This window comes from Sus scrofa, chromosome 13, assembly GCF_054392235.1.
Source record: "Sus scrofa isolate SSC_HxYL_T2T_F1_AM1 chromosome 13, Sscrofa_HxYL_maternal_Yorkshire_Landrace_v2.0, whole genome shotgun sequence".
In the NCBI taxonomy this organism is placed as follows: domain Eukaryota; kingdom Metazoa; phylum Chordata; class Mammalia; order Artiodactyla; family Suidae; genus Sus; species Sus scrofa.
Window position 1 is genome coordinate 92,639,359 of NC_139395.1, and position 27,845 is coordinate 92,667,203.

The 27,845-nt window shown below is 36.1% G+C and overlaps 2 protein-coding genes across 6 annotated transcripts in view; both read left to right on the plus strand.

Annotated features, from left to right (window-relative positions):
* IL20RB (interleukin 20 receptor subunit beta) overlaps positions 1-27,845 on the plus strand; it is a 991,209-nt gene that overhangs the window by 905,240 nt on the left and 58,124 nt on the right. The window lies entirely within an intron of this gene.
* The window catches only part of NCK1 (NCK adaptor protein 1), a 78,485-nt gene that overhangs the window by 36,864 nt on the left and 13,776 nt on the right, over positions 1-27,845 (plus strand). For 3 of the 5 annotated variants that reach the window (XM_021068316.2, XM_084986671.1, XM_021068315.2), the window contains exon 2: positions 20,023-20,266. In XM_021068316.2, coding sequence (XP_020923975.1) covers positions 20,041-20,266 — 226 coding nt within the window. In that variant the 5' untranslated portion in view covers positions 20,023-20,040. 5 annotated transcript variants of the gene reach the window in all.

Below are 27,845 nucleotides of genomic sequence, written 5' to 3' on the forward strand. Positions count from 1 at the left end.
GGTTTCCTTTTCTCCACATCCTCACCAGTATTTATTGTTGTCTTTTTGGTAATAGGTGTGACCTCTGAATAATGTCCTGCATCTATTTTTTGAATAAAAATTACATATGGAGGGCATGATGGAGAAGTAGAATTAAGTGGAAGCAATTATGTGAAAGATGCTCAAATATTACGATTAATTGCATGTTAAATATGTTTGGCATTTGAGGTGCCCACAGGTTTGGTATATGTCAGGAGAATATGGTTGTGAAAAGTAATGATGCAGTCTAAACCTTATTTATACTGTACATCATGGGAAAATGATAGTTCCACTCTGTCCCCTCTGATGTCCATTTTCTTTTGGAAATATGTACAACTTGGAGCGACATTTTTAAGGTAATTAGAGTATACTAATGGGTAAGCAGTGGAATAGTGAGGGGTTAATACAATGAAAAAAATACAAAACATACAAATCTGGTTTTCTTTAGTCAAAAATATTTAAATTACAAACTTTGACCATAGTTTTGGTGCTCAGAAAAGACTTTTTGATATTATCTGATTCAGTTCTCTTATTTTACAGATAAGAAAATGAAGTGGAGGTTGATAGGACATTCCCTGAGTCATAGCTAATGACAGAACTGTGTCTAGAACCCAGATATGTGGTTAGAAAGGAAATTGAATGTAACATAAGCATGTTTTTATTCATGGGGCAGTGAAGCAGGACTAGGACTAGGGTGAAGCAAGCAATCAAGGTGCCTAGGTTACAGAATTGAAGGAGATAACTCATTCTTAGGTGCAGACCTTTAGGTGCATAACATTATTAACATAATATATGAGCCCTAAAAATGTCAAATAGGGCTAAGAGATACCTTTAGTCCTACAGATTAGGGATAGCCTGAGGAACCTAGATGGGGTGATGGTAGAAGAGAATTATCCCATAAGACCTAGCCCTCTGTGTGCAGTAATCTAACAGCTTGCAAGCATCAGTAGAGCATTGCTTCACTTTACGTGGGAACAAATGTGGGGTATTCTGTCTTTAGGCCTAGACTGTTTCCTCTTCTCCTTTTTCCCTTGAATTATTTCTCAGAGAGCGTAGATTTTCCTTTGTGCTTTTAAGATTTTGTTTATCTATACAATGATTTGGGGGTTCTCTCAAGCTTGGCTGCAGGGTTAGAGAATCTAGATGACCCTATCTATAATTTCCTCTGCCATATGGCCCACATATGCAAATATGGAGACAATTTAAAAATAATAGTAATAAAGAAATAGATAATCCAACTGTTTTACTGTCATCGCCTCTGGTCTCTAGTTTCTGATTCCCATTTTGTTTTTGAGCATAGTTACCTAACTCTGTTCTCCTTAGGAAAAGGACATGTTTCTTTATGAAAGTCCTTTTCCCCAGCACATAGTGGTTAGAGGTAATCAGGCTGACTAAAACCCCTACTTCTGTGTCTTAGCAAGACAATTTATATATCCCAGAACCTCCAGGATCACATGTGGAGTAGAAAAGCTCTCCTCCAAATATTAGTAGTTCCCATTTTGGGGTTATCCTGTGTGAGGAGAATAAAACCAGAATGTATATATAGCCTCTGTCTTAGAACTGGTAGGTATGATATTGCTTCTCTGGACCTCTTCTGTTTTGTTTGTTTGTTTGTTTTGTTACAACTGCAGTGTGCAAAAGTTCCCAAGCCACAGCAGTGGTAACACCAAATCCTTAACCCCAAGGCCACCAGGGAAATCCCATTCTGTTGTATACCTGATACTGAGATAGCCTTCTTAACGACTGTTATATCTTGTGTTCTTTAGGTTTTTGGAATTCAAAGCAGGCTGTATGTTTTTATGTTACATTTTAAAATAGGTGTAGTCTGGTAACTAAGAGTTTATAAAATGAAAAGATGGTAGTTGTACTAGTCCAGTCAGAGGTAGCTAAATATGTAAACAGTAGGAACACATTGGACCTAGTATACAGATGCAGTTGGCATAGTTTGATGCTAATTAGGAGCAGAATATGTCAGCATCACAGGCAAAACGGTATTAACAAGAAATAGAACTTCTCCCACTAGCCGGTAAGCTCTTCCAGGATGGCTTTAGCTTTGTAATCTGGTTTGCTTATACTGTGCCTGGCAAGTTAGTAGGACCTTGAAAAAAAAAACTAGTAAACATGTTTACAAGCAAAAGCTTGATAAAATCAGTGATTTGGTTGTTTATAAGCTCTACGTAGTTTTCAGTGTTAGGTTTTATTAAACCCCATTCCGAAGTGTTTATACATATATAAACATACACACAAGCAGGGTTGTTAAATTTGGAAGTATCTGTACTTGCTAGAATTAGTATTTCTTTAATCCCTAATCTAGCTTTTTATATTCTTCATTTTTGTTCATTTTTCTTCCATCCAAAGTCTTCTTTCTTATGGTGGTCTTTTCTCCTTTAAATTTGATACTCTGTTTTGTTTTTTTTTTTTCCCAGTCAATTCTGGTGCCTATTATTTTACATATTGTATCTTATATATTGGCCCTATTAGTTTGTTTTTGTTTTAGCAGAAAGGTAATTTTTTGCTTATGAAATGAAAAATTCAGGGACATTCTAGATTGAGAAATGATTAGGTTCGTAGTGCTGAGGCCTACAACAAAAGTAACATTGTTTTGCTCCTCTTTCCTCCGCCTTGCCTCAAAAAGTAATCCGTTTTTAGCTATTTTTTCTTGTTTCACCCTGTACCATTAGAAACAGTTAGAAAAGCTGAAAGTGATTACTTCTTGAGTCAAAGGGGTGGGAAAAGTGGAAGGAGAACAAAGGACTGCAATTTCTTGAAATTCTAAGGAATTTTTAAGATTTTCATTTAAAATTTTCTTTGTTCAAATTTATAAGTAGACCTTCCTATACCCTCTAACAGTTCTATAAAACTTGTATTTGTGTAATTTTTAGTCATAGCTGTCAGATAATCTATCAGTTTCTCTTTTTCCTATAATCCTGCTCCAATTTGGACTATTTATTCTAGACCTGCTTCAGAGCTTGATTTGCTTTCTTTGGCATCCCGGAAATCTTTTTTGCCATTCTTCATTGGTTCCCCTGCTTCCTAGATCCATTGCCTTCTTTTTTCTTACTTTTCTCCTTTCTTTAGCTGTAACATGTTTTCCATTTGTTTCCTAAGTAAGGGTACATTGGAATTAAATAATTTGAGAATGTGTGTCTGAAAATTATTTTATTCTTCTGTCATACTTGGCTATGTATAGCCAGACTTATCACTTAATGGGTATAGAATTTAACTTTTGCAAAATGAAAGTTGTTCTGGAGATGAATGGTGGTAATGATTGCATAACACTGTGAAAGTACTTAATGGCATGGAACTGTATACTGAAAAATGTTTCAGATGATAAATTTTATGTTTATTGTATTGGTTTGCTAGGGCTGCCATGATGAAGTATCACAAACTGGGTGGCTTAAACAACAGAAATTTATTGTCTTTTTCCACTGTCTTCGTAATATTCTTCCCACTGAGTGTGACTTTGTACTAACCAGTGCCTAAGATAACCTTAGTCATTACTGGATTAGAACCTACTCTGATGACCTCATTTACCTCACTTATCTTGTTAAAGACCCCATCTCCAAATTTAGTTCCATCCCAAGGGTCTAGAGGTTAGGACTTCAGCATCTGAATTTGAGGGGTGGGGTGGGGGTTTGACCCATAAAAAGGATTTTACTACAGTTTAAAAAATACATATAAAAATATGATTACAGTCGGAGTTCCCATCATGGCACAGCAGAAACAAATCCGACTAGGAACCGTGAGGTTGTGGGTTCACTCCCTGGCCTTGCTCAGTGGGTTAAGGATCTGGTGTTGCCATGAGCTGTGGTGTAGGTCACACACATGCTCAGAGCCCACTTTGCTGTGGCTGTGGTGTAGGCCGGCAGCTGTAGCTCCGATTCGACCCCTAGCATGGGAACAACCTCTACATGCCTCAGATGCGGCCCTAGAAAAAGACAAAAAGGCAAAAAGACAAAAAATATATATATACATATATGATTACAGTTAATTATTAACCCATTTGTTTTGTTGTCGTGAAGAACAATAAGGATTAGACCAGTTAATGTGTTTACACTTGTATTTATTATGACATTAAATTCATTATATTATGCTTTTGTCATAGATGGTGATTTATACCATAATTGTCTGCTTATAATTTGGCAGTATTAGGAGTTCCTGTCTTGGCTCAGCAGAAGTGAATCTCACTAGCATCCATGAGAATGCAGGGTCGATCCCTGACTGTGCTCAGTGAGTTAAGGATCTGACATTGCCGTGAGCTGTGGTGTAGGCCACAGATGTGGCTTGGATCCTGCATTACTGTGGCTGTGGCAGTGGCGTAGGCCGGCAGCTGTAACTCTGATTCGACTCCTAGCCTGGGAACCTCCATATGCCGAGAGTGTGGCCCTAAAAATACAAAAAAAAAGGTGGCAGTGTTAGCAAGATTATTATATTGCTTTTACTTTAGCAGTAGCGTATAATGGCTTCTTTATACAAAATGTAATATTCAGATTATAAAAGTCTAATCGTGAATCTTGGTATAGCTTATTGTAGTTCAGAGAGAGTTAATAAGTAAAATTTTTGATACTTGACAAAATCATATGGGAACAATGCCTTGTATATAAAAGGCATTAACTAAATAAATTGTTTAAGAAATAGAGTTATAGTCTTTTTTGAGAGCAGGATTTTTCTTGATATGCCTGTTGTTATTCTTAGGCTTAGCTCAGTGTCCTTCTACCTGTAATAACTACTCTATACATTTGTTGAATGAATCAGTGAATGAATTTTGATGTGCACAGGACTTTAGACCTTGTCATTATTTTGTGCTTGCTCATACTGGGAATGTTTTCAAGTAATATTTTCAAAAGTGAATAGAATAAGGTGGCATTTTATTTGACCTATTCTTTGAAAGAAAAGCGTTGATATTAAGTAGTCTTTATTTCAGACTAGCCTTTAAGTTTTTGTTTTCCCCATGGTGGATTCTTATCTATGTTGTCTTATTAGTAAGAATGTCTACCAATTAAAATTACTTGATAAGATAGTAGGTTTTAAAACATTGAATAGAACAAAATAATCTCATGAATTGCCTGTCTTTTTGCATTACTTATAGCATATTGAAGTTTGTAATTTGGGGATTTTCCCTCCTTCATTGTTTACTGAGAGATCTGCAGCTCAACCACACTTCCTGCGCTAGTCACTTGGGTATTGTCACTCTACTGATTTTTATCAGAAACAGGAAATTGTCAAGATATGTGTTAAAGTATAGCAGATTTGTATTAGCATGAGAGATTTCCCTTTAGAATTTTTTTCTGTTACTAGCTGGTTCTTTACTTTTTCTTCAGAATATAATAGCTGCCTTACCCCAAATGGTCATATTTATCATGATCTACATACATAGTAAACAGTGCGTTTCGTCATAGTTTACATATCATACACAATATGATAAAATGATGATTGTTAAAATGACTTAGTGACTTAGATACACCTAATGAGTTTGTAAGAGTAGATTTGGAGGAACATGACTTTAGGTGTTTGGCCTGATATTATTCCCATATTTAGATTAGCAATTCTTTAAAGGTTCCTAAAGTCGACATTTTAGGGAGTTTATAAGGCCAAAACTATTTTCATTACACTGGGATGTTCAGTTTCTTTTTCCACTCTGGAATTTCCAAAGACTGCATGAAATGTAGTGATATAAGGATCTTAATATTTGGAAGATCTGCAAAACTCAGTGCATATTTTATAATGATACAAAACCACATATGAGTACAAATAATTCCAATTAAAGTATAAAGCAGACCAGTGGATATTTTCTGCTGTATATTTATTTTCATTTACATACAGTAAGATCCACACTTTTTGAAGTGTGAATGAGCTTTGGCACATACTTAAGAGTTATGTAATCACTGTCACACCTTAAGTACAGAATAGTTTCTTTATTCTCAAGAAAAAAAAACTTCTTGCTTTGTAATCAGACTTCCTCCCTCATGTGAAAACCACTGATCTGTTCTCTTTCCCTGTAGTTTCACCTTTTGCAAAATGTCCTATATAGCCTTTTTGAGTCTGGCTCAGTGAGATTGCTGGGTCCTTTGGTAGGTTCTACCTAACTTTATAAGAAGCTGTGACACTGTTTTACAATAGCACCTTTACTATTTTGCATTCCCACAAGCAGTGTTTGTATTCAAGCTGCTCTGCAGCCTCCTTCACAACTAGTTCTGTCAGTTTATGTGTTTCCTTCCTTCTCTCTTCCTCTCTTTATTTTGCCCATTAAATTGTCTGCTTTCTTCACTCCCTCCTCCTTTCTTCACCTCCCTTCTCTTTTTAAGCTGTTTAATAGTTGTGTAGTGGTTTTTAATTTGCATTTCTGTAATGACCAATGATATTGAAGATCTTTTCATATGCTTATATGCCATCTATATGTCTTCTTTGGTGAAGTATCTGTTCAAATATTTTGTCTGTCTAAAATATTAGATATTTTAATATTAAATGTTAAATATTTATGTTTCTGCCCCATGGCTTTGCCAGGCACAGCCTGAGGCAGCTCCCTTGGGGCTGGAATCTGTACTAGTGGCTCTACTCACCCGGTCCTCATTGCTTTGGGCTCATAGTCTTTGGCCTGTCTAAAGCCCGTGATAGCCTCCTCTTTGGAAACAGGAGAGTCAGCCTTCATGACTTTGGAATTACCTTTGGGGTTCTTCTTCTCTTGTCCTAAAGAATATCTCGAGTTCCCAACTGTATAGCTCTATGGTCCCATCCTGTAAAGTCTAATACAGCTGACAGTCTTCCTTCATTCCTTCCAGTTCAGATTGGCTATTTTCTGCTGGGGTGGCTAAGTCTGATGTTCATACCCATGCTAACCTCTTGACCAAAGTGTCCCTTGGCCACAGCCTTAGAGTTCTTTTCTGAATATAGTGCTTTGTTATTTTTTATAATATGTATGAGAATTTCCCAACTTTAAATTTCTGTTTCCTTTTTGATTAACAATTCCAGCTTTATTTCTCTTCTTGCATTGTACAATGAGCAGTCCAGAGAAGGCAGACTGCACCTTCTGCACTTTGTTTAGAAATATATTCAGCCAAATAGTCCAACTTAATCCTGAAAAATTCTGCCTTCCACTCAACACTGAGACATGAACAGTTCAGCCAAGCTCTTTGTCATTTTATAACAAAAGTTGTCTTTCTTCTGTTTTCTTTTTCCTTTTTTTTCTTTTTCTTTTTTTTTAATGGCTGCAGCTGCAGCATGTGGAAGTTCTGGAGCCAGGGATTGAATCTGAGCTGCAGCTGCTACCTGTGCCATAGCTGCAGCAATGCCAGATCCTTAAATCCAGTGTGCTGGCCTGAAGATTGAACCTTAGCCTCCTGAGTTGCTGAAATTACATTTTTATTAAAAAAAAATTTTTTTTTTTTGTATTTTTTTAGAGCTGCACCTGCAGCATATGGAAATTCCCAAGCTAGGGGTTGAATCAGAGCTGCCAGACTACACCACAGCCATAACAATGCGGATCCAGGCCGCATCTGTGACCTACACCACAGCTCACAGCAACGCTGGATCCTTAACTCACTGAGCAGAGGCAGGGATTGAACCTGCATACACATGGATACTAGTCATATTCGTTACCACTGAGCCATGACGGGAATTCCCTGAAATCAGATTTTTAACCCACTGTGCCATAATGGGAGCTCTGTCCTCCAGTTTCTAATATTGTGTTCCTCATTTTTGTCTGAGACTTCATCATTGACCTTTACTGTGCCATGAATATTTCAGACAACACTCTGTGACCACTTAGATATTCTCTAAGAAGATTGAGGCTTTACTGCTGCTCTCCTTTTCTAAGCCTTGGGGAGAAACTGCCCTTAATAGTCCACTCGCAGCTATATTGACTTTTTCCAGTATGCTTTTCATATGCTTATATGCCATCCATATATCTTCTTTGGTGAAGTGTCTGTTCAAATATTTTGTCTGCTTAAAATATTAGATATCTTAATATGTCAAATGTCAAATATGTTAATATGTTAAATGTCAAATATTTATATATTTCTGTCCCATGCTCATCTAGACTCTACCAGCCTCTGCCCATTATCTTGTTCCAAATCTGCTTCAGGTATTTGTTACAGTAGCACTCCCACTTCTTGGTACCAGTGTTTTGTCTTAGAATATTTTGACTACTAATACAAAACACCACAGCCTGGGTGGGAAGAGTACTTAATTCCATTCCTGAGAGCTCCATGCTTATGACCTATTTATCTCCCAGAGGCCCTGCCTTCTAATACCATCACTTTATGGGGCTTAGGATTTCACCATGAATTTTGGGGGGACAGAAACACTTAGACCAAAACAGTGGTATTCTTTTATTATATTTTTAATGTCTTTAGGTCTATAATGGTATTCTCTCATTTCTGACAATTTGTATTTTTGGTCATTCTTGCTAGAGGGTTGTCAGTTTTCTTATCTTTCTCAAAACATCTTTTTGGTTTCAGTCATTTTCATGTTTCAGTCTCACTGTTTCTGGTCTTTATTAAGTCCTTCTGTTTCTTTTGGGATTAATGTGCTCTTCTTTGTGGTTCCTTAAGGTGGAAGCTTAAATTATTGATTTGAGACCTTTCTTCTTTTCTAATACTTCATTAACAGCGTTAATTTCTTTCTAAGCAGTGTTTTAGCTTCATCCAACAAATTTTATCATACGTTGTGTTTTCATTTTCTTTCAATTCAAAATATTTTCTAGGAGTTCTTACGGCTCAGTGAGTCATATAGTGTCTGTAAAGGTGCAGGTTTGATCCCTGGCTTTGCTCAGTGGGTTAAGGATTCGGCATTGTTGCAGGCTGTGGTGTAGTAGATGCGGCTTGGATCCCGTGTTGTGTGGCAGTGCCATAGGTAGGCAGCTGCAGCTCTGATTTGACCCCTAGTCCAGTAATGTCCATATGCTGCAGGTGTGGCTGTGAAAGGAAAAAAATTTTTTTTTCTAATTTCTCTTGAGAAGACACTTTGATATATGAATTGTTTAGAAGCGTATTGTTTAATTTCAAAATATTTAGAGATTTTCCAGTTATCTTTCTGTTACTAACTTCTAGTTTAATTCCATCATGGTCAGAGAACATAAGTTGTATGATATGAATTCTTTTACGTTTATTAAGGTTTGTTTTATGGTCCAGAATATGGTATGTCTTGATGAATATTCTATATATACTTGAAAAGATATGTACGTATGTTCCTGTTGAGTATAGTGTAAGTCGATTAGATTCATTTGGTTGAAGATGATGTTTAAATCTTCTATATCTTTGCTGCTTTTCTGTCTCCTTGTTCTGTATATTACTGATAGTAGCGTTCTTGTTATCTAAGAATAATTGCGGATTTATTATTTCTTTGTTATAGTAGTTTTTGCTTCATGTATTTTGGAACTCTTGTTAAGTACATATACATTTAGGATTGTTGTTTTGTCTTGATGAATTTACCTTTTTCTCGTTAACTCACACCTGATAATTTTTCTTGTTTTGAAATTTACCTTGTCAGATACTAATATAGCTTCTCCAGCTTTCTTTTGATTGGTATGTGCATGATCCTATTACTTTTAATCTGTATAACATTTTTATTTATTTATTTATTTTCCCTTTTTTGGCAATACCTGCAGCATATGGAAGTTCCTGGGCCAGGGATCAAATCTGAGCCAGAGCTGCAACCTACACCAACAGCTGCAGCAGTGCAGGATCCTTAACCTGCTGCACCAAGCTAGGAATTGAACTGGAGCCTCCACAGAGACAAGCTGGAGTACCACAAGGAGAACTCTGCTGTATAGCATTATATTTAAAATTGGTTTTTGTAAACAGTTGGGTCTTGTTTATTAATTTGATTTGATAGTCTGTTTTTTAATTAGTGTGTTTAAATCATTTATTTAATTATTGATATGTTTGAATTTTATTATTTGTTATTGTTTGTTCCTTGTGTTTTTTAATTTTGATTTTCCCTTTCCCTTCTTTTGGATTGGGTATTATTTTAGTATTCATTTTAATGTATCTATTGGCTTTTGGCTTTAATCTCTTGTCTTTTTTTTTTTTTTTTTTTTTTTGGCCGATTGCCCTAAGATTATTACATATACTTAATTTTCACAGTATATCTAGAGTTTGTATTTTACCACTTCAGATAGAAAATAAAGCCTTACAATTGCATAGTTTCTATTGCCTTCCCCACTTTTTGTAGTTGTCACATGAATTATACATATATATGTTGAAATTCCCCCATGAAAATATTGTAATATTCCAATTTAAGAGCTATGTATATTTTAAAATTTAAGAGATGAAAAATATTCTTATCCACCCAGATATTTCCCATTTTTGTTGCTCTTCTTTCATTCCTGAAGTTTTAGGTTTTCCTCTGATACCGTTTTTCTTTTAATAAACTTCCTTTACATTTCTTTTAGAGCCAGTCTGTTGGCAATGAAGTCATTTAGTTTTTCTTTATCTGAGAATATCTTATTTCATTCCTGAAGGCTATTTTCAATGAATATAGAATATGGGTTGTCAGTTGTTTTCTTTTAGCATTTTAAAGATGTGGTTCATAGTTTCTGCTGAAAAATCCTGTTGTTTATATTGCCTCTATATAAGGATTTCTCAACCTTAGCACTTTGGATTGAGTAATTTCTTTTGGAGGCCTATCCTGTTCATTATAGGATGTTTAGCATTATCCCTGGCTTCCACCTATTAGCACCCCCCAAGCTGCGACAGTAAGAAATAACTCCACATATTGTCACATATCCCCTGGATGTGAAATAAACCCCAGTTGAGGTCCACTGGCCTGCATACAATATGTTGGGTTTTTTTCTGGTTGCTTTCAAGAATTTTTTTTAATTTATGGTTTTTAGTAGATTATGACAGGTCGGCATGATTAGAGTTTATCCTACTATGGGTTTGCTTAGTTTTTTCCAATCTGTAAATATATGCCTTTTGCAATTTCGGGGAAAGTTTCAACCATTACTTCTTCAAATATTTTTTTCTGCACCAGTATCTTTTCTTTAGAGATTATAAAGACATAAATATTAGCTCTTTCGATACTGTGCCATTAGTCCCTGAAGCCCTTTTCTTTCTTTTTCAAAATTATTTCCCTCCCCTCTGTTCTTCAGATTGGATAATTTTTATTGATCTTTCTTCAGGTTTATACAGTCTTTCCTCTGTTGAAGTATGCTGAATGGCAGTCCACAAAAAGATTTCCTAATCCCTAGAATTTGTAAATATTTATGTGAAAAATGTGTGATTAATTAATTTGAGGATTTTGAGAGGAGGATAATTGCCTGAGTTTTCTGGTAGACTCTAAATCCAGTGACAAGTATCTTTGTAAGAGTGAAGCAGAGGGAGGTTTGACAGAAGAGAAGGAGGAGGCAGTGTGACCGCAGAGGCAGAGTTAGAATGATGCAGCCACAGCAAATGCTGACAGCCACCGAAAGCTATAAGAGGCAAAGTACAGATTGTTTCTTAGAGCCTTCAGAGGTAGTACAGCCCTGTCAACACCTTGACTTCAGACTTCTTGATTATATCTTTGATTGATACCTCAGATCTATGATAGAAGAAATTTTGTTAATTTAAACCACACAGTTTGTAGGAAATCAGAAATTCCAGTTTTCATGTCCTCCCATAACAAAACATATGCACACACATAAGGAAGAGACACACTATGTATATATATTCTCTGAACCTTGCTTTATTTATTTATTTATTTATTTACTTATTTTTCGCTTTTTAGGGCCACACCCAGGGCACGTGGAGGTTCCCAGGCTAGGGGTCAAATCGGAGCTGTAGCCACCGGCCTATACCACAGCCACAGCAACACAGGATCCTTAACCCACTAAGCGAGGCCAGGGATCGAACCCACAACCTCATGGTTGCTAGTCAGATTCGTTTCCACTGTGCCACAATGAGAACTGCTTAACCTTGCTTTCAAAATATAACAGTATATCCTGAAGTTCATTTCATAGTGGTATGTGAGAGTTCTTTTCTAATACAGATGCTTCTAACTACGGCACAGTACTTCTTCATTATAGAAGTAATATAATTCTGCCAACACTTTGATTTTAACCCATAATAATCATTTCATACGTCTGACCTCTAGGACAGAGATGATAAATTTGTGTTGTTCTAAGTCACTAAGTTTGTGATAATTTATAGATATTAATGTCCTTTGCTGTACCAAAGTTAAAGTTTTTTCATTTTATAGTTTTTAATACTGGATTCATGATAATAAAAGACTTCCTTGCATCAAGAATATGAAAGTGTTATTTCTGTATTTTTTGTTTTGTTTTTATTTGTGTTTTTTCTTTGTCTTTTTTTTTTTTTTTTTGGCATTTCTTGGGCCGCTCCCACAGCATATGGAGATTCCCAGGCTAGGCATCGAATCGGAGCTGTAACTGCCAGCCTACGCACAGCCACAGCAACGCAGGATCCGAGCCACATCTGTGACCTACACCACAGCTCACGGCAAGGTCGGATCCTTAACCCACTGAGCAAGGCCAGGGTTTGAACCCACAACCCCATGGTTCCTAGTCAGATTCGTTAACCACTGAGCCATGACGGGAACTCCTGTTTTGTTTTTAATTAGTCTTCTATTTCAGTTAAACTTTTAATTTTGAGATAATTATATATCCATGTGCAGTTATCTTAAGATTTCTTAAGAAATCTTAAACCTTTGAGATCCAGTTTATCCTTTACTCAGTTTCCCCCAATGGTAACATCTGGCAAAAGTATAGTACAGTATAGCAAACAATATTAATATTGATAGTCAAGATACCAAACATTTCCATTATCACAAGAATCCCTCATGCAGCCCTTTTATAACCGTACCTACTTCCTTCCCTCTCCCACTTCATCCATAACCCCAAGCAACCATTAATCTCTTCACCATTTCTATAATTTTGCTATATCAAGAATGTCAAGAGTTCCGTTGTGGCGCAGTGGAAAGGAATCTGACTAGGAACCATGAGGTTGTGTGTTCAATCCTGGCCTCGCTCAGAGGGTTAAGGATCCGGTGTTGCCATGAACTGCGGTGTAGGTCACAGACACGGTTCAGATCTGGTGTTGCTGTGGCTCTGGCGTAGGCCGGCAGCAACAGCTCTGATTAGACCCCTAGCATGGGAACCTCCATATGCTGTGGGTGTGGCCCTAAAAAGACAAAAGACAAAAAAAAAAAAAGAATGTCAGATTAATGTAATTATATAATATGTAATAACCTTTGGGATTGGTCCCTTTTTTTTTTCCTATTCAGTATAATTCCCTGGAGATACATCCAGGTTTTTGCTATATCAGTTTTTTTTTTTCCTTTTTATTGCTGAGTAGTATTCCATGGTATGAATGTACCATAGTTTAACTATTTGCCTGTTGAAGGTCTTCTAGGCAGTTGACAGTTTTTGACTGTTACAAATAAAGTTGCTATAAACATCCATGTAAAGGTTTTTCCATGACTTTAAGTCTTCATTTCTCTGGAATAAGTACTTGGGTATACAGTCGTTCAGTTGTATGGTAGTTGCATGTTTAGTTTTATAAGAAACTGAAACTATTTTCCAGGGTATCTGCACCATTTAAAATTCTCATCAGCAGTGTATAAGTGATTGACTTTCAGCATATCCTTGTCAGCATGTGGTGTTGTTACTCTTTTATTTTAGCCATTCTAATACATATGTAGTGATGTCTCAGTGTGGTTTTAATTTTCATTTTCTTAGTAGCTAATGATGATTAGCATCCTTTCATGTGCTTGTTTGCCATCAATAATAGCTTCAGTTAATGTCTCCTTATGTCTTTTGCTTGTTTTCTAGTTGGAGCTGTTTTTCTACTGTTAAGTTTTTCCTTTTATGGATCTTACTTTTTAGTGTCAAGTCTAAGAACTCTTTGCCTAGCTCTGTAGCCTGAAGATTTTCTTTCATATATTTTTCTAAACATTTTGTATTTAAGGTTGTCATCCATTTTGAGTTATTGTTTGTATGAGCTGTGAGGTTAGGTCAGTGTACATTTTTTTTTTGTTTGCCTCTTGGTGTCCATTAGCTCTTGCAGCATTTGTTGAGAAAGCTATTTATTTTTCCTCCACTGAATTACTTTTACTTTGTCAAAACTCAGCAGGGCATATTTGCATGGGTCTGTTTTCAGATTTTCTGTTTTGTTCCATTGATACATGTGTCTGTCCCTTTGTAAACACCATATAATCTTGACTTACTGTAGCTACATAGTAAGTTTTTGCTCACTTTATTCTAACTTTTAGAAGTTGTTTTAGCTATTTTAGTTATTTTGTCTTTCCATAAAATCATAGAATGATAATGTCTATATATATATAATTTTTTTTGCTGGGATTTTAATAAGAATAACCCGCATATATCAATTTGGAAAAAATTGACATCTTTTCTGTGTTGAATCTTCCATTCCATAAACAACTAGATTTTCTTTGTTTCTTTCATCTGCATTTATATTTTTTAACATAAAGTCTTCATATTTTTGTTAGATTCACATTTCTTTCATTTTTTTCCCTTTATTATAGATGTTACTGCTTTTAATTTTGGTGTCCATGTATTCATTGCTAGTATATAGAAATACAGTTGATTTTTGCAGTTTCGTCTTGTATCACAAAAATTTTAATAGGTTGTATTTTCATTTTAGTTTAATAATTTATTTTCCTTAAGACTTCTTTCTTTTTTTTTTTTTTTTTTGGTCTTTTTTAGGGCCGCACCTGAGGCATATGGAAGTTTCCAGCTAGGAGCTGAATTAGAGCTGTGGCTCCCAGTCTATGCCACAGCCACAGCAACATGGGATCCAAGCCACGTCTGCAACTACACTACAGCTCACAGCAACACTGTTAACACACTGAGCAAGGCCAGGGATGAAACCCACATTCTCATGCATACTAGTTGGGTTTGTTACTGCTGGGTCATGATGGGAACTCTGAGACTTCTTTGACCCATGGATTATTTAGAAGTATGTTCTAGATATTTAGATGTCTTTGTATTATAGAGTTCTAGTTTGATCCTATTGTAGTCAGAGAATACACTGTATGACTTCAGTTATTTTCAATTTGTTGAGGTTTATTTCATGGTTCAGGATATGGTCTGTCTTGGTGTTTGTTCCATGGGCACTTGGAAAGCATGTATATTTTACTGTTGTTAGATCGTGTGGAATATTATATAAATGTTGGTTAGATTGTGTTGGTTGAATGTGTTAATAATTTCTTTTACATCCTTGCTGGTCTGTCTGGCTTTGGGTAATAAAGCCTCAACTGATCTTTACTTATACCACCAGACAGAGATGTTGGGGTGCCCTTTAATAGCTTCTCAAGAGTAGGAAGTCTTTTCTCCTTGGCCTTACACTGGTACAGGTGGAGCCAGTTTTTATCCAGTAGTGTCTGACTGGAGAAGAGAATGTTTATTGTCTAAGTTTTCTGTCTTGCTAGGAGGTCCCTTTTTTGATCCACTGTCTTAAGAGCACTGGGTTTTACTGTTTCTGTTGTTTTTTTCTGTGCCTGTTAGGTCCAACTTTAGAATATATCAGGCAAAAAGAAAACCTAAGAATTTCACCACTACATTGTTTACTTGGGTCCTGAGGTTCCTAGCTGAGCTGCCTTCTCTTTACCTTTAAGAGTTTTCTATTGTTTGTTTCATATAAGATGTCCAGGGTTTTTACTTCTACTTAGCTGGAGAAATAAAGAAAAGTACCACTATGTCTTTGTGGAAATGGTAGTCCTCTAATTTACTTTTGTGTTTAGTGTGAGGTAGGGCAAGTAGATAGTATTCTTAGTATCAGTTATTGAATAATTCATTCTTTAATGATTTGAAATGCCCTGGTTGTATGTGAAATTCTTGTATATTTGCATATTTATAGACATGTAGGAGAAGTTAGCTGACTTGCGTAATTAACTAAACCCGTCTATTTCTGTTATGAAATATATAATTTGGTATTCTTGACATATTTCCACTCTCTCATATTTCAGCTGAGTTGAATCAGCTTACCAAGAGTTAGATGTACTGTTTCTTTCAGGTGTGCATCAATATAATCTTACATATTATATAATTTAACAAAAATAGTGCTGGAAAAAAGTTGCTTTTGTGAAAACTAAGTAGACTGCTTTGGAAGGACTTTATTTAGAGGAAGTAACTTTAAAAAATTCCTTGCTTTTGAATTAGGCCTGGGTGAACTACTGTAAATGTTTAGTGGGAAAATACATACAAAAATTCTTTTTTTTTATTAAGTACTTTGAAGTAAGTACTTATTTAAAAAAATGATTTTTTTGTAGGTTCTAGACCTAAACTAGAACAGATTAGCTATTACATTAGAGAAAAGGGCTTTTAAAACCACCTGAAGGTAGGTCTGCGGATCTCAATTTATATTCTACTGGTCTATTTGATTCTATACAAATATCATATTCTTTTAAATTGCCTTAGTATTTTAGGGCCTTAATATTTTAGGGCATTTTGATGTCTGATAAGGTATATTTGCCTGTAGGGGGAACTTTCAACTGAAAAGAACAAACCCCAACTAAAACTGTCTTAACATAATAAAGAAATACATGAGCTCAAGGAACTGGTGGTTTAGAGAGCAGTTCTTAGTATCTGTTTCAGCAGCTCTGGCTTTATTTCCCAGCATCTCTCCTTTCACACTTGTTTGTGAGCTTCATTCTTCAGCTGGTGACAAGATGTTCCAGTTCTCACATCTGTCCACAACAAAATACAGAGACAGTCTTTTACTGTGTTTTTCAAGAGTCAGTCATTTCCCTGAAATTGCTAGCATAGTTTTCCTTACATACTGTTGATTTTAAGTGGTCTAACATAGGCAAACTTGGTAGGGGAGAAATTGTCATGATTGGCTTAGATGGGCTGTCAGTCCTGTCTTACATTAGAATAACTTTGAAGCTAGAGTCATTCCCCCAAATTGCGTGGCTAAAATAATAATAATGAGGTAGCAACTAGGAGGATAATTGGGATACTGTTAGGAAAAGAGAAAATGAATGCTGGATGTACAGTCTATAAACTATTACACCAACTCTTATTTTTGTACTAGCTTCTCATCTATAACTCTTACACTTTTTTTTTTTTTTTTTTGGTCTTTCATCTTTTTAGGGCCACACTGCAGCATATGGAGGTTCCCAGGCAAGAGGTCTAATCAGAGCTATAGCTGCTGGCCTACACCAGAGCCACAACAACGCAGGATCCAAGCCATGTCTGCGACCTACACCGCAGCTCATGGCAACACTGGATCCTTAACCCACTGAGCGAAGCCAGGGATGGAACCCCCAACCTCATGCTTCCTTGTTGGCTCTGTTTCCGCTGCGCCATGATGGGAACTCCTTCTTTTTTTCCCCAAAAAAATATTTGCCAGTTTTATATGTTTACTTTTCTAGATATATTTAAAAATCAGTGTGTCAAAATTTCAGAATAAATTCCACTGGGACCTAGAATTAAATTTTATTAAATGTATAGACAAATTATGGGGGGATAAGAGCAGGTTCCCACATGGAAGGGCTCACGGTCAGTTCCCAAGTATCCCTTAAAAAATATCTCCCTGTTGGAGTTCCCATTGTGGCTCAGTGGCTAACAAATCCGACTAGGAACCATGAGGTTGTGGGTTCGATCCCTGGCCTTGCTCAGTGGGTTGGGGATTTGGCATTGCCATGAGCTGTGGTGTAGGTTGCAGACACGGCTCGGATCCCGAGTTGCTGTGGCTCTGGTGTAGGCCGGTGGCTACAGCTCCGATTGGACCCCTAGCCTGGGAACCTCCATATGCCGCGGGAGCGGCCCAAGAAACGGCAAAAAGACAAAAAAAAAAAAAATCTCCCTGCTTTTCAGGGTCTCAGAAAATCTGTCACTTGTAATTTTTTACATCATGCATTAGTAATATTTAGACTTTGTTATAACTTTTTATTTGGAAATAATTTTAAACAGAAAAACTGCAAGAATACAAATTAATTTTTCTTTCTTCTGTTCATCATTTCTTGAATACCACATCATCCTATTTTTTAAGCATTAGTTATTTTGCTACTGTACATGCTTGAATCATTCTTTTAGAAGACGGTGGTAGGTTTTTGAGGCCTTGTAATACCCTTAACAAAGTATCTACCTTGTAGATATAAAAGTATCTACACTTGAATGCTAGGGTTTGTTGAATTCTAGATTAAAATGCGTTTTCCTGGGTACATTGAAGAATTTGCTTCATTGTTGAGAAAACGATGCTGTTCTACATCCAAAACCAGAGGTAGCTACTTATGTAAAATAATCTCTCTGAAGAAAGCCAAGAGCTAATCTTGGTTCAGGAGTGAGTTAGGCTTGTAGCATTTCCTTTCTTTGTTCTAAAAGAATCTGTATAAATTGGAGTTATTTGTTCCTTGAATTTTCATAAAACTTGCCTGTAAAACCATCTGGTCCTGATGTTTTTGTTATCAGCAGATTTCTTAGTGACTGATTCAATTTTTACTACTTTTGTTATTTTTTTTCATAAAATGTACTTTTGTACATTTTTCTTCTCAGATTTACAGATAGTTTTTAATACTGCCATGTCTTTTGAATGTCTGTAGCATCTATAATTACGACTCTTTTTTTTTGTTTTTTTTTTTGTCTTTTTATCTTTTTACCTTTTCTAGGGCCGATCCCACGGCATATGAAGATTCCCAGGCTAGGGGTCTAATCAGAGTTGTAGCTGCTGGCCTACACCAGAGCCACAACGCAGGACCTGAGCCATGTCTGCAACCTATACCATAGCTCATGGCAATGCTGGATCCTTAACCCACTGAGCAAGGCCAGGGATCAAACCCGCAACCTCATGGTTCCTAGTCGAATTTGTTAACTACTACGCCATGACGGGAACTCCACAACTCCTTTTTTATTCTTGGTATTTGGGTGTACTTTTTCCCTTTTTTCATTGATCAGTCTTGCCAGAACTATGTCCATTTTTTAGTCATGATGAAGAACTACCTTTTGTTTCTTTAAGCTTTCTCTGTCTCTGTTTCATTAAATTCTTTTATTTGTACATTTCCTTTTTAGCTATTTTTATTCCACTTTTCTGATGACAGATGATCAGTTAATTTAGCTTTTCTTATTTATGATGTAACTATTTACAACTGAGAATCTCCTTCTGTATACTTCTTTTACTGTATCCCACGTAGTTAGCTATATATATATTTTTTAATATTTTACTTATAAGTATTTTCAGAATTCTCTTATGACTTCTTCTTTGACTCGAGTTTTTAAAAATGTGTCTTTTTGTTATGATTGTCAAAGAGTATGTTTGTAGGATACCAAGTACATGAAAAAGGTAGGGCCTAGCATTTGATCGATTTTTGTATATGTTCTCTTTGTATTCTTCTGTCTGTAAGTTTTTGTTTGTTTGCTTGCTTTTCATGGCCACACCTGCAGCATATGAAAGCTCCTGGGCTAGGGGTGGAATCAGAGCTGCAGCTGCTGGCATATGCCACAGCCACAGCAACTCAGGATCTGAGTCGTGTCTGTGACCCATACCACAGCTCATTGCCAGATCCTTAACCCACTGAGGGAGGCCAGGGATGTAACCCTCATCCTCATGGATACTAGTCAGGTTTGTTACCTGCTGAGCCACAACAAGAACTCCTGTATATGTTTATTACATCAAACTTAATGGTTATGATGTCAGTTTTTCTTTAGCCTAATTTTTTGGTTCCTTGATTTATTACTGAGATAAATATGTTAAAAATTATACTGACACCAGATTTGTCAGTTTTTTCCTTGCATTTCTATCCATTTATTTTGGAGCTATATTAATAGTACGTATAAGTTTAGCTGTTATATAATAAGGCTGTTTATCATGATGTAGTGAATTTATTTATCATTAGTAATGGCTTTGTCTTAAAGTCCTTTTGTGTGTTATTCTATACCAGTTTTGTGTTGATTAGTATATGCCTGGTGTTTTAATTTTTTCATACTTTTATTTTTAGTTTGATATTTTAGTTGTTCAGTGCTCTTAGGTTCTTAGGCATGTCTCTTTTGAAAAGCATGTAGACTACTACTAGTTAAACTTTATCTAAATATTTTCTATGTGGTTACAGTGCAGAAGCTGCTGAAAAATGGCAGAAGAAGTGGTGGTAGTAGCCAAATTTGATTATGTTGCACAACAAGAACAAGAGCTTGACATCAAGAAGAATGAGAGACTATGGCTTTTGGATGATTCTAAGTCCTGGTGGCGAGTACGAAATTCGATGAATAAAACAGGTTTTGTGCCTTCTAACTATGTGGAAAGGAAAAACAGTGCCCGGAAAGCATCTATTGTAAAAAACCTAAAAGATACCTTAGGTAAGTTATTTTTGTATTAAACGAACAGCAATACTTGCTTTTAAATGGATGCTAGAGCTTGGTTCTTTGTACAGAATTTTAGCAGCTTTGGGCAGAATTGACTAGAAAATCCCAGGGCCAGGATTTCAGCTAGCCAAGGTAAGCTTGGCTCATAGCAGGTGTTCAAGTCAGGAGACCAGTGAAGGCTAGTTTCTTTAAATCTGGCTAATGGGTTTGGCCAGAATTCAAGAGTCAAGCTAGAGTGATGCTGTCAGTGAAGCTGACTCTGATCTTCTATCAGGGGCTTCTTGAACCAAGAGTGCCTATTAGAATTTAGCCAGATTGGGAGTTCCCTTTGTGGCTCAGTGGTCAACAAACCTGACTAGGATCCATGAGGATGCTGGTTCGATCTCTGGCTTTGCTCAGTGGGTTAAGGATCTGGTGTTGCCGTGAGCTCTGGTGGAGGTCACAGATGTTGCTCAAATCCCACATTGCTGTGGCTGTGGTGTAGGCTGGTAGCTGTAGCTCCAATTAGACGTCTAGTCTGGAAACCTCCATATGCTGCGGATGCGGCCCTAAAAGTAAAAAAAAAAAAAAAAAAAGGAATTTAGGCAGATTCTACATCTAATTGAGATGGGGATAAATGAGCATGTCCTCCTTGTCATTAAGGCAACTTATTTTATAAGATACATTGCTGTTTTTTATGTCTAATGGCTCACATTTTGCTTTTAAAAACAAGCCATCGTTTTATTCTTTATTTTGATAAAAGAGTTTTAAATTGTGGATCATTAATTGTAGTAGATTAGCATTGACAAAACTGATCTCTTTCTTATTTTGATTCTCTTTTTTCCTCTTTCTTCCCTTAACTGTAAGTTGTTTGTTTGTTTTTACTGGCCTTCCATTAGGGCCAGAGATAGGAGAACCTACTTCACACTGGGCTTTGCAAAGCTGTGATAGGAAGGAAATATGCGCAAATGAGGGCTAGTCTCTCTTTTTATAAAAAAATTCTTCCTGGCTGACAGGAAGGAATTGGGAGGGACAGAATTTCCCTCAGGTATTCAGGCAAGCATGCTGTTAATTAATAGTTCTTTGTATATGTGTGTGTGTGTGTGTGTGTGTGTATATATATATATATATAAAAGTAAAATTTCTCCTTGTAAAAAGATCATTTTAGACAAAAAAAAAAAAAAAAAAAAAGCAACAGCCTTGGCTGGCATTCCGAGGGAGCGGCCCAAGAAATAGCAAAAAGACAAAAAAAAAAACAAAAAACAAAAAGATCATTTGGGAGTAATGTGGCAATGATTAGTGGATATGAAATATAATATTATTGACTAACTGCTTTATATTTGGTTTTATTTCTTATTTAACATTATTGCTATTTTATACTCGCATGTTCTTTCCATTACTAGTAATAGAAGACAAATCTTTTATGTTTTTAACCATTATAAACAGTAAAAACTAAAACATAGTACAATTCAAAATAAGTTATAAAGTATAGAATATTGGTTTCTGAGCTGAAAAACATTTCCAGTATTCTAAAGCTAATTTAATAAACGGAATTATTAATCTGAACTTTCACATGATATTTAACTGCTTTAAGGGTTACTTTTTTTTTGAGATTTTAAGGTTTTGAATATAAATCCTTTAATATTAGTTTTTATTTCTTTATTTTTAAAATCTTTATGGCCTCACTTGTGGCTTATGGAAGTTTCCAGGCTAGGGGTTGAATCGGAGCTCCAGTAGCTGGCCTGTACCACAGCCACAGCAACACCAGATACTTAACCCCTGAGTGATGTCAGGAATCAAACCTGCAACCTCATGGATACTGTCAGACACATTCTACTTATGAATGAAAGAGTTAGAAAGAGACTGTTCTTTAATAGCTGAAGAAAGTTAGAACCAGGAATACTTCTGACGTTTATTTAAAGCATATTCATTAGTGGTATTGGGGGAAATGAAGGTAACTTCTATCAATAAAGAATGCCTCATAGTGATGAAGGCACAGGAAAGACTAGATCCACACCTAGATGAACTTTTATGTCCCTTTTTAATTAATTTATTTATTTTTTGTCTTTTTGCTATTTCTTGGGCCGCTCCCGCGGCATATGGAGGTTCCCAGGCTAGGGGTCTAATCGGAGCTGTAGCTGCCAGCCTATGCCCGAGCCACGTCTGCAACCTACACCACTGCTCACGGCAACGCCGGATCGTTAACCCACTGAGCAAGGGCAGGGATCGAACCCGCAACCTCATGGTTCCTAGTCGGATTCGTTAACCACTGCGCCATGACGGGAACTCCTCTGTCCCTTTTTAAAAGGATAGTGGTATCCTGGAACTAGAGCAAGTGTGACAGTAATTAACAAAAGATAGTGAAAAAACTAATATAGAGCAAAGAGGAGAAATATCCCAGTATTAGGTGTGACTGCATATCAGTTTTAAAAGCCTAATTAAATACAATTTTTATTATTTGTTAATATTCCTGGGAAACCTTCCATACAGTTTTCTGATGTTATTTAGATGATTTTAGCAAGACTATATTTAAGTTTGAGGCTATCACTGTTAGTTTTATTACCATATTACAATTCTTGCTATCTATTCCAGAATGCTTGGAAACATTCTGTTTTAAGGTCATGATCCAGGGAGTTCCCATTGTGGCTCAGCGGGTTAAGAATATGGCTAGTATCCATGAAGATATGGGTTTGATCCCTGGCCTTGATCAGTAGATTAAAAGATCTGGTGTTGCAACAAGCTGCAACATAGGTCACAGATGCAGCTCAGAAACCTTTGTTGCTGTGGCTGTAGCATAGGCTGGCAGCTGCAGCTCTGATTTGACCCCCAGCCTAGGAACTTCCATATCCTGTGGGTACAGCCCTAAAAAGAAAAAAAATTAAGGTCATGATTTATATGTAATGTATAGATGATGTGAATCCGGCTTTTGCATTGGACAGCCTCCCCTCTTTTCTCAGAATTTTTGAAGCCCTTTTTGGTAACTTATATGTTCCATATAATTAATGGATTTATTTCACAATGATTGTGGAGACATTGTATGAAGGTTAAGAAGAAAAAGGAGAAAACAAAGAAAGAATGAATACATGAATATATTTTCATCCACTGAAAAAAGTTTGTATGTTTTAAAGCTTCTTCCAAAGTAAGTCTGAAAAGTAAGGTCAGACCATTTGTGGCCATTATGATATACTTGTTTTATAGATTCTGTTAGAGTTCGGGGGAAAATGTTATGGGAAGAAAGAAGCCTCAGGAAAACTTTCTATTGCCTGGGTGTGGGCCAAGTCACATGGATCGGGTGTGGGGAGTTTCATGTTGCAGAACCAGGAAGTTTATACTGAGAATTCTCCTGAGCTGGGTTAACAAACTGACAAAAGAGAGCACGGGATTTTTTTCAAAATGGATTGGTTCAACGTCTTTAAAGATTTTTTCAGTAAGTTAATCTGTTTACTAAATCTGTAGTTTTCTTGTAGTTTTGTAATTAGAGTTTTCACTTTGGTAAATTTAAAGGAAAACTGGATGGAATATGTTAAGTTTATATAGGCTAGTGCTTTGTATTGTTTATGAAACCTGAGCTAAGTAATTGGTGATAATACATCAAATAATAATAGCTTTGACTTGATAAGTAAAATGCTTTTAAAATATTTTGTTATCAGTGTTTAAATAACAAATAGGAAAAGGAAATAAATGATTTGAATTTGATACAGTTAACTTCCTTGAACTTAGCATAGACATTTGAGGTGAATTAAATAAATTGTAAATACAGTAAAAATAGGACAAAAGAATTAAGTGAACAAATTCCTTCATCCTTAACATTTGGAATAACATGATATTGTCTTAGTGCTTTTTTTCTTAGATTTCAGAGGACCAGTGTAGAAGTTAATGTTTAATAAAAGCACCAGTAAAGAGAATGTTATGACTTAATCAGTGTCAGATTGCTAGAAATTACTTTGGCAAATGTGAAATTTGAAATTCTGAAATGAGTTGTGAGAGCAGCGCATATAAAGAATATGAAAATATTGAAGGAAAATGACGAATTCTTGAATTGTTCTTTTGTTCAGGTCATAAAGTAGTACTAATACTAACAACAAGCACCTAATCTGTGTATGTACTGATGGCCTTTTAATGCTCTTATGATAGTGAACTTGCTCAGTGGTTCTAGAAAAATAAACCAAAGGGATTTCCCTGGTGGCCTAGTGGGATCCAGCATTATCACTGCTGTGGCTCAGGTTCAGTCCCTGGCACAGGAACTTCCACATGCCACAGGCGTGGCAAAAAAAAAAAAAAAAAAAAAAAAAGGAAAGAAAGAAAAATAAACAGAGGAACTGTAGACCTTGCTTATGTGTAAGGAGTCTAAGAAAGCAAAAGAGTAACCTGTTGAGAGATTTCAGGGAAAACGGCAAAATGTAAAGCTAGCAAGCACTTTCTGGGAAAAGAATGTTAATACTTGTTTGTTTCTTTAGTTAACTATGATGACCAAATTAATCCTTCTGGACTATATCTCTTGTTTATTACTTCTTGAGGATTTGTTAAAATTTTAGATCCATTTTGGGGGGTTAATTTTCCTTTAAAAGAGCTAATTTATTCACTCATTTGCTTATGAATATATTTTTCTTGGTGGCCTACCTACAATAGGCCAGACAAAAGTTATACAATAAAAAACTAACCCTAACTTTCAAAGAACTTACATTCTGGTAGGGAGATAGATGGTGATTGTTATTTATTATTAATAATACAGTGGAGTTCATGTTTAAGTTTGATTGTAAGTGATGTTGAACATAAATGAACTAGAAGTGGTATAAAAAGAACATATTTTATCATTGTTTATAGAGATTTAATATGTACCACCAATGTAATATAAAATTATCATTCTCTCTACTGAGTCTTAGAAAGTTGATAGTTATTCTTTTTTTTTTTTTTTTTTGTCTTTTGTTGTTGTTGTTGCTATTGTTGCTATTTCTTGGGCCGCTCCCGTGGCATATGGAGGTTCCCAGGCTAGGGGTCTAATCGGAGCTGTAGCCACCGGCCTACGCCAGAGCCACAGCAACACGGGATCCGAGCCGCGTCTGCGACCTACACCACAGCTCACGGCAACGCCGGATCGTTAACCCACTGAGCATGGGCAGGGACCGAACCCACAACCTCATGGTTCCTAGTCGGATTCGTTAACCACTGCGCCACGATGGGAACTCCTGATAGTTATTCTTAAATATATTTGTACAGTTGGGGGGGGTCAGGATTTTAGATTTGTACCCAAAATATTCCTTTCATCATTGCCTGCAATATGCCAAAATTTACATTTTTTTAGCTTTTTACCTTGTTAGAGACAGGCTTTCACCCACATTTTCCCTGAATGGACTTGATAAGTAGATTCCTCTACTTTTATGTGACAATATTTGTGCTCCTTGTATATGGTAGCCAGAGTACCCTTGAGAACCTGAAGGGCACATTTATTTTAGATAAAGCAGAGAATAATGAAAAAACAACAGTTTATCTTATTTCATGTAACTGAAGTGAACAGATAAAAATTGTTAAAATTAAATGAAAACCTGTAATAGAAAGAGCACCATATATTTGTATTTAGAATTCCTTAGTTCTGCTCCTAGCTGTACTATTTATTAGCCATATGGCCAAGGGTATATAACTAACTTTCCTGATTTTCTGTTCCTTATTTGTAAAGGAGAGAGTTGGGCAAGACTAGATGATCCTAGAAAGTCCCTTCTGACTCTAAAAGTCTTACAGTCCCAGTAAACAACTGATCAGTCTCAGATGTGTCATGGAAATCAAGGGAAAATCCATAAGGGAGAAACTGGTTTTGAAGAAGTAGGAACATAAGAACAGAATTATAGTTCCCTAAAAAATTAGCAAGAATCAGTAATACTTTCCTAGGCCTTGTTCTTTTGAACATTTATTTAATCTGTGATTTAGATGGAGGGAAAGTGACATGCTTAAAGTAAAGAAGACCTAATGATGGAAGTATAACTAGTATATTGGGTTCAGAAATATATGTGAAAGTTAAAAACTAAGAAATAAACAAGATGAATAAGATAGATACTAATGTAAAATTCTACATTGAATTTTTAAAAGGAATTGAAAAACTTGCTGAGAATCTGTCCTCACAGTGGTTTACATGAGTAAAAGACTTCGTAAGAGCTTCTGTGATTATGTAGGTGCTAAAAAAATCTTAACACATTGTGTGATGGCATTGATTCAAATCTGTGAGGTGCTCAGGGGAAGGGATGCAGTAGTTCCCATATGTGTTTGCTGTCCAAATAAAATGACATAGTCTATTCACTCTGGCTAGATAAACTTTAAAAATTGTGTTGAGAAACTCAGATGCTTCCAAATACTAGCATCAAGTATATCAAAGGATTTGGAAACCAAGTTGCATAAAGAAGAGTTATGGGTACAAAGATTTGCCTAAGTTGAGGACAACTACTGTGTGAAAATGAAATATTCACAATGACTAACCAAAGTCTTAAAAACTTTTGAGGAGTTAATAATACATTGTTTTGGTCAAGAAATAGTGCTAAAGGAAGAAAGAAGTAAGACTAGTGGATTAGAGTGAGGGGAAGATTGAAAGCTATACTAATGCTTTTGGCTTTTTAAACAAAGCTAATGATAACAGTGACTGCTTCAGAAATCTAAGTGGGAAGAGAATCTGAAAGAGAATGAATATGTGTATATGTATGCCTAAATCACTTTGTTGTACAGCAGAAATTATTGCAACCAATAAATCAACTATACTTCAATAAAACCTAAAAAAAAAAAAAAAAAGTGCCTCAGAGTTGTGCACATCCTCATTGCTTAGACCTGAGTATTTCCCTCCCAACTCTGTCCAGGTCCAGCTATTTAATGCTATAATAAATGTTCTAAGTATTTTTGAAAAAGTAAATGCCAGAAGCATTAAGAGGCAGGAAAGTAGTAACCACCATTGATTGAGTACCGGCTATGTGCTAGGGACTCTACTGAATGCCTTACATATAAACTTTTAGAAGTTCTTTATAAAAATATTCTGAGATAGGTACTTCTACACACCATCATTGCGTACTCATACACACCACCATTTCACAAACAAGGAAACTGGAGTTTAGAGAAGATTAAAAAGCTTGACCAAGATCAGATTAACCAGTAAGTAGCAGCACTAAAATTTGAATTTAGGTCTCTTTTGTTAAAGAGTTTTCCTAGTGCACACATTATGACTATAGATAGAGAAAGAATTAGAGTCACATAAGCAACGACTTTGAAAGATTTGATGCAAAGGATTTCCCACTTTGGTGCAATGGAATAGGCCATGTCTTGGGAGCACTGGGAAGTAGGTTCAATCCTTATGCCAGAACAGTGGGTTAAAGATCCGGCATTGCTGTAGCTGCAGCTTAGGTCACAACTGGCTGGACTCTGATCCCTGGCCTGGGAACTCCATGTGCTGCAGGGTGGCCAAAAAAGAAAAAAACAGATTTAATGCAAAGGGACTAATTGAGATTAGGAGGATTGTGGTGAATTAACTGTGAAATTGGGAAGAATTTAGAAAAGATAATCCTTTGATCTGAAGGAGTCTGCTTTTGTGGAGTGATCTAATTTTTGCTGATTATAACGTAAT